The sequence below is a fragment of the Pocillopora verrucosa genome, chromosome 10, assembly GCF_036669915.1.
Source record: "Pocillopora verrucosa isolate sample1 chromosome 10, ASM3666991v2, whole genome shotgun sequence".
In the NCBI taxonomy this organism is placed as follows: domain Eukaryota; kingdom Metazoa; phylum Cnidaria; class Anthozoa; order Scleractinia; family Pocilloporidae; genus Pocillopora; species Pocillopora verrucosa.
Window position 1 is genome coordinate 6,319,327 of NC_089321.1, and position 8,156 is coordinate 6,327,482.

The 8,156-nt window shown below is 37.3% G+C and overlaps 1 protein-coding gene across 1 annotated transcript in view; it reads left to right on the forward strand.

Moving 5' to 3' along the window:
- The first annotated feature begins 3,923 nt into the window (after positions 1-3,923).
- Positions 3,924-8,156, forward strand: part of LOC131768765 (capsule biosynthesis protein CapA-like) — a 15,511-nt gene continuing 11,278 nt past the window's right edge. Inside the window, exon 1 of the mRNA XM_059084494.2 lies at positions 3,924-4,025. Coding sequence (XP_058940477.2) covers positions 3,965-4,025 — 61 coding nt within the window. The 5' untranslated portion in view covers positions 3,924-3,964. The remainder of the gene's footprint in view (positions 4,026-8,156) is intronic.

The following is an 8,156-nucleotide window of genomic DNA, read 5'->3' on the forward strand; positions in this document are numbered from 1 at the left end:
GGACAATAGTCAAACAAGAACGCTAAGGTTAAACAATTAGAAGGCTTTAGCAAATTTCACAACTTCTTTTTCGAGGGTGAAGGCATTTGTGTCTGGCGATGCTATGGCATTGGTAGCGGGAAGTTTTTTCCTTACAAGTCTTTAATTGTGCAACCGCAAAAATCACCGTCGCTCATTACCAAGGAGCCATTTTTCCCCATAAGCGTGTCTCGAGTCCTTAAACCGAGCCTGGCTGCACAGAAACGTTTGCAAGATTTTCAGACTTTGAACTTCATTTAGATGTAGGAGAGCACGTGGTACAAAACGTACCGGCGATCTGCAACATAATATATATGATAAACTAAAACGAGACTGGGTTGCTATGTTTTGCAACAGTGCAAACCGAAGATCATCAACCCCAGCATTGCCAAACTGATTCAACATGTGCTCACAGCGAAAAATCTGTTCCCGGAGCAAACATAGGATGGGCTCTGGCCAAGGCAAGAAGTGGTTCTACTCAGTTTACTGAGAAGGTATAAAAATTATCTGACGAAGAAGTTTGTCATAGGAGAGAAACTGGACAGAAAGCTTCTGCAGAACAGGTAGCAAAAGGACATGCGCAATGCGAGAACTCATGATAATTAAGGGCGTTTGGAAGGGAGAATGGCTTACAAAATTGCAAGTCCAAGGATTCTTTTCTCGCTTGCCATCTTCGAGAAGAAAGCAGGGTAAACACTGCAACTTTGAACGCTCCGTACAAGGTCAATATACTTCGGCACGTCCAGAAACGTATTGTATATCCTTCTATGTCTGATTCATCACTGTGATTGCTTTCAACAGTGTTGGATTTTGTAGAAAAATTATTTTAAAATCATCTCCAACGCTCCATTCGCTTCTGCAGTTTTTTCGATGTTTATCGAATGATATTGCATAAAGAGGCCTTTTTCTTCATAACTGCGTAGTTGTCTCATTATTTTGTGTTGTGATAGTGAGTTTGAACCGGTGTTTGAAAGGTCCCATTTTGGGACAGATTTTGCTGCTATCAGTTTGCGGCTCGATATTTTTGGTTTAAAGCAAACTGAAGCAAAAGAAATAATTTTGAAATAGTACTAGGTAACCTCTGCTTGGAAGATAAAAATCGGCCAATTTTAATTTTTAGCCAGAAATCATCGGTCGCTTCTTAGGCGCAGGGCCTCTTAAATCATGTTGACACGTAATAATAGTCTTACAGGTGGTTTTTGGAGAAACACCGTACCAAACGAAATTAAAGGTACAAAAAAATTCCCATGACGTTTAGTTCAGCAAATCCGATCAAAATCACTATAAAGAAGCATAGTAAATAGAATTAAGAGAGATGGTAAGTTTTGAGTGCCATATTACCACATCTAACTTACTGCCACCTTGTATGGAATTTTTGTAAGTCGTCCGAGAGTAGGAAGATTGAGACGTTTTCCGTCATGTCACGTGCTTGAGACAAAGAAAAAATTATGAGTCCCCGTGAGGTATCGAATCAGACCTTTGGCAAAATCCGAAGCGGAATCCGAAGGTCTAAAGTTCGATTCCTCATGGGAACTCATAATTTTGTTCTTTGTCCCACGCTTCTGACAAGACAAAAAACATCTCTTTAAGAGCATAGTGAGGTATTTCACTTATCCGTGTGAATCAAACAGTTCTTAGGTAAATACTTCGATAAATTACAATTACCACTCATCATCGTTAAAGCATAAAGCTATGTTCTACATTTTTAGGGTCTCATATTTTTCTTTCAATATCAAAGGAAAGAAATTAACCGGGTACCGTAAAATAATAGCCCCATTTAGACTCTCTGACATCAACAAACAGGACTGGTGTACTGGTGCCCGTTTCATCATCACTTGTCACCCATTTGTTACGGGTGACAAATGGTTTTATCAAGTGACCTGAAAGCTTCTAGTAACTATCCAAGCCCTTTTTTTGTCTCGTCTTTTTCCCACATTGCCAAACAGGTGTACTGGTGCCTGTTTAATTATTTATCAAGTGACCTGTGAGGCTTCTACTAACCTTCCAAGCCGTTGTTTGGTCTCGTTTTTTCAACACGACACGTGGGTCTTAATGGTTTTACGACTGACGGCTAATGGTTTTATTTACAGAGTAAAGTCGTGCAGCAAAAGTATCTGACTATTGGCTATGACATGCAGGCTGGCCTTGAAGCGTTCGACACCTGCGTCATGAACTCGAGCCAAATAAGTTTTCTTGTTAGTCAGTCAATAATTACATACTATTTTTCTGATGTGTTCCCCTTTTGAAAATAAAGATGATAAATGAGCATGTCCCCGAGGCCATTACAGTTCGAACAGCAATTTAAAAGAGCTTAGTTCATCATATTTCCACAGCAAAACCTTTTCATAGCGATTCAGGGTGTTACATGAAGGACAATGACAACTCAGGGTTTAGCTTCACAAAGACCGTTTTTTTCCTTTTTTTTTGTCTACACATGATTTGATGAAATTACAATATGATTTTTTTTATAGAATCCTACCGATCGTTCCTTAACGAAGGGGGGGGGGGGGGGGGGGGGGGGGGGGGGGGGGGGGTGGGGGGGGGGGGGGGGGGGGGATACGATTAGCAACGACGCTCGTCTATTATATCCACGACCGAAGTGAGAAAAAGAATTTTTATGGTATCTCCTGGTGAGCAAAGTAAGTAGATTTTGACTGTCATCCGCTATTTCACGGGGGTTTCCTTTTTTTGTTTTTATTATTTCTCTTCATTCCCTTTATGACAGGTTTTCTAGGAATAACCACAATACATTTTAAAAATAGCACGAAATCTCCGAAAACTACATCTACATGCTTTGATAGTTGATTATGGGGCGTCACCGATAACCAACAATCACGCGAAAAGAAAATCTCGAACTGAATGGTTATTGTTATATTGTATTGTAATATAAGACATCTTTGGCCTCCTTTGACAACATATTTAGGTGAAGTTACATTACTGTTCGGTGGGAGATATTTCCCTTTGCTCGGCCCCATCAGATAATATGTCGCACCACAAGTACCATACGTACAATGATACTTTCAGATGACATAGGGTCCATTCATCAGAAAAGAGGCGGAACCGTTTCACGTGAGGGGGAGGATTTGGAGTCGCCATTTGCCAAGCCCAACATGTTCTTAATCACCTTTACCGAGGGAGAAAATCAGTTTTGCTATATGCTTATTCCGACAAGCTGCATCAGCGCTCAGGTGAAAATTCATAACGGAAACTGTAAGTTTAACTGTACACACAGGAAGAAAATCTGGGTTTTAAAAGAGGCTCTCTACGTCAGAACAAGCTTCCGTTAAACTGCAGGGAAAATTTCTTGCGTTGACGAAAGATTCTAGGAAAAACAACATATTTGCGAAACAAGAACACTATGGGAAAGTAAGAAAATTAGAAAGGAATACAAACAAAATGATATTTGAATTTCCCGTAACACGTCTGCCACTTTTATCATCAGACGCTGAATAATTCTTTTATGTCCTATAAGGGCACATCATCCAAAATGGCGGCGCGTATAAAATTCCAGCTTAAATAGGACCCGTACCTTTTTTATTTCAACAGAGTTTATCTCCAAAGTTTGTTTTTTATAATTTAAGGACGATTTGTTCTACAGTGGAGTTTTCCTTTAGAGGGTGCAGAATTTTGTAATTTCATTCTACTATGAAAGTGTGGGGTAATGCATTTGAGCTCCTCTATCCGTTCTGAAAATCCTTAACTAGAACGCCTGGTGACACACAGTTATCAACGTGTTGCGCTCATCTTTTGAGCAAACGCTTAATTCTAGCATTAACCTTAAATAACAAGACTGTCAAACCTCTATCAATATCTAAAGTTTCAAGTCTCACAGGTGACCGGCTTGGGGTGGGATGATTTAACAATGTGAGAGCTTGTCTTTGAATTTCATTAAGAAGTCTTCAATTGCAAATCTTAAACAAAGACGTTACACAGCCTTTGTTACATTATGAATTTAAAAATAATCTGTTTCGTGGTGACTATGACGTGCGCTGTTCTCGGAAAAGAAGGTACGATTTTTCCTTTTATTTTCTCTAGAAAAAAGATTACAGCAAAAGCAAACTGAATTGGATTATATTGAATACGTGAGCTGAAACTTTATTTCAAACCTTTATTATATACAAAATCGTTGTCTCTGCTTCTAATCTGCTCATATCAGTAATAGTTAAAGGATGAAGTTGTCAAGGTCGAAGGGCACAGTATATAATAGATGAATTGATTGCCCATTGTCGACAATTATGGCCCAAAGTGCTAAAATGCACTATATTGATCCTTCGACTTAAGCACTTTTTTTAACCAAAACCGAACAAGTTAAGGAGGTGTTCACTTAGCGTAACCGCGAAATGGTTTTTTACCTCCATTTTGCTAATCAACCCACGACTCTTTTGTTCCGCTTGAGAACTCTGTCTGTTTCTAAATTCATTTTTCCCTTTATCTAAGCGTGTGAAGTCTTGTTCTTACCTTTCCCCTCGAATTATTTTAATTCCAAGAAGGATATCACGAAAACTAACTTTATACCTGTAAGTGGATAATGGTTAGAAATGCTCTCATGCTCTCAAACTGCAAACTAATACCCCATTCACACCAGCAAAACATAGAGCTGTAAGAACACCAATATGGAAGATTGTGAAATTAAAATGATTTACGAGCAAAGAACAAAGGGTGGAAAACTTGCCTGTGAGGATGCTGATAAAGGAAAAAAAACCATCGAACACCAATTCAATCAATAACAGTTTCTTCTTATCTTTTAGTGTTGAGTTGTCTTTCGTTATCTCCGCCTTAGATAACTTGAGCCTTAAGCGGAGGGCGTAAATTATTCTGTATTTCACTCTCTCTTCACGATAAAAACATCATGGGACTTTCTCTTAGAATTATAGCACTGCGGAAGAGGTTACCTGTCTAAATGACACTTTCTATGGAGTTACCCGCGATTTTAACCCCATTGTGGCGCATTCTGCTGTCTTGCTAAAATGGAGACTTTGGCGGGTAAATATATAGTGTAGCCTGCTCGCACGCTCGCGTGGTTATTCATACTATTTCGTTGCCATTATTTCAGTGTTTATTTTCTTAATGCCCCCAAAAGTAATAGTAATAATGATAATAGAGTTTATGTTCCTGGACATAAATACATGCTTTGGACCCAGTCATAACATATTTATTCCCGCGAACATAAATAAGCTCTATTGTTTTGATTTGATTTGATTTAATGACGTATTTCTATAATTATATGATATATCTAATATATAGCTTTAGCCAAGCCTAAAAGCGGAGCTCTTATTAGTTTATTTTCTAACCCCTCATTATAATAAAAACTGTAATAAAACTCTTCAGCACTGGCTGTAGAAGAGTTTCTTCAAGGGGATTAAGAGACCAGTCCGGGGGGGTGGGAAGGGAAGGGAAGAATTGGCGAGGTCTGGAAACTTGCGATAAAATGCATGTTATTCAGCGGTATCTTCGGGCAGCTGAGGACCTTCGTTGTTGTTCCTGATGTTTTGAGCAAATTTTCGAAGACAGAGAATCTTTTCTTCTTCAGAGGAAGTGTGCGATGTCAGCATCAGTTGAAATTATATTCTTTTGAGCGTGACTGATAATTTTGGTTTGGGAAAATGAGCCATAATTGAAAGAAACGACGGTAAACTACTTCGAGTTTAGACTTCACTAATCGATTGAAGAGTATACACGTGATAGCAGTGAATTAGTAAATCAAGACGCCAGAATCGTACGCGCTTCTCTTATATCTTCTCTTGAATCTTCTCAGGAATCATTAATTTTTGTCACTAGATGGTACTATACTTACAATAGTTCTACTGACACAAATGCATTTTTCTAAAGTTATCTCATAGCTTGTGACTATACAGGTCACGTGGATAGTTCTGCTTGGGGACTGACATTTCAATTACCTCAGCAAACTGTAATCATCAGAATTGCAAGCCAAGGTTTATTTACCAAGTGCTCAGGTTTCAAAAGTAGTGACCTACTTGTTACAGTCAAGTTCACTCCTTTTTGAGGCCATCTTCAGCTTCATCATCCTGTTACATGTGAAAACATCAAATGCTACTCACATATTCAAATGCTTCAAATACTTTTTAATATTCTGCTTCCTTTAACCCTTTAATCCCTGATAGTGACTAGGATCTAATTTCCCCTTTCAATATCACCTCTGAATCAAACATTAAGGTTATGAAAATAAAGGTAATAATAATAAACTGAAGAACCTCTTGACTGTTAAACAAATTCTCCCTGCCAGCACATAAGGAAATTTATTGAGGACAGTAAGGAGGATAAGCATACTAATGTTAGGATGTAAAGGGTTGATAGTGCTCCAAAAATAGTAAATAGTATTGGAGAGAAAGAAAGAAAGTTCTTGAAACATTCTATGTTCTACGTGGATAAACATTCTATATTTTACATGGATAAATTTAATCTCACCCAGTTTGAATGTAGAATCCAAAGTCTAATAAACTTACAAATGAATAGGAAAAAGCCTGATGCGTTTTTCCTGCTTCTGTCATTCTAAATATCACAAATCAATCACGCCACCAGTTCAGTGTGATTTTTTTTAAAGATGTGTACATTTTCTAATGGTCATCTATTTTTAGTATCTATCTTTTACCAGCTAACATCTGAGAAGAATCAAGTCCACATTTGTGATTTGACACATTGTAAGCAAACCCTACAACTGATTAAATTTTATTTGATCAAAAACATGAAGGGCAGTAGAGGACGGTAAATTGGCTGACACAATTCAATTTTCCCTTCTTAAGTATTCTGTGATCGTTTCTTCTACCATAGCGTAAAGTTTACAGTTTCTCTGATTTCATGGTCTTCTGTTGATCTGTTTGCTTTCCTAACAATCTTAACTATTGTTGCCAACAAATGCAAGGAGCATATAAAATATGCACAGTTATTAACGCTTTAATTCCAGAGAGTGACTAGTATCTAATTTCTCCTTTCAATATCATTCCTAAATTAAGCATTAAGGTCATGAGAATAAAGGAAACGATAATCAAATGAAGAACCTCTTGATTGTTAAACAAATTCTCCTTGCCAGCACATCAGGAAATGAATGGAGAACAGAATGGAGAATATGCATACTGATGATAGGGTGTAAAGGGTTATAGTCATCATGTAATCAGTTTTACATATGTAGAGTATTGCTTAAAGACATAATTGTGGTGAGTGCAACTGCCTGGTAAACATCAGTCTATGGTCTTTTACTCTTCCACCTTAAAGGGTGCCTTTTGTACATAAATGAAGTTCAGTGCCTTTACCAGCTTTTTCGGCTACAAAGATCAACAAAGAACAACAGCCACACCAAAAAATATTTTTCATGTTTGATCCAATTCCAAACTCTCCAACCAAACATCACATAAATTGTATGGCAGACAGCAAAGAGAATTGCTGATGAAACCTTGAAAGTTAAAGAGTTATGTAATCATATGTACCAGAAAGACAGCAAATAAATGTAAAGTGTTCTTATGTACAATGAAGTTTCAAACTCATTGAAATTAAGTTGACTTCATGAGTTTAGTTTAAGAAATGTGTAATATCTCTTTACATGGATGAAAAGAGAATGCCATCTATGAATTTTGAAATAGTAAATGCAAAAACTTAAACATGGAATTTAAAAAGACTGCTAAAATATGGCATATATATTCACTGAGATTTTAATCATTAGCTGGCACACAGAGATATAAAAGAGGCTTTGTGAAAAAGACCAGGGCAATAAAATTAAAGATTCAGGAGGATCAACTAGTTTACTGATGTTCTCACCTGAATTCAGTCTGTAAAGAGAATTCTGCAACACTACTGTTTTATTTTCTTTACACTTGAATTAAAACATAGAATTTAATTATTTGCAGGCAGTTTAAGGAGGAAATTGAAGGAATGGATATATGTTACATAAAAAGAAACCCCTTACAATAAAAATAAAGCAGAGGCATATTGCCTTTGCTTCTGAAGAAAGCTATAATAGGTATTTTTAAAGCAATTGTCTACATAATTATGTAAACCGGGTGCAATGTACGGTCGTAAACACAATTACTTTATTCTAACTTTCCTCCTTCAATTTGCCTAGTGTATCAAACATATCAAGTTCAGTACTTCCAGAGTCATAAGCCGGGCTTTTAGAGCTACAAGAT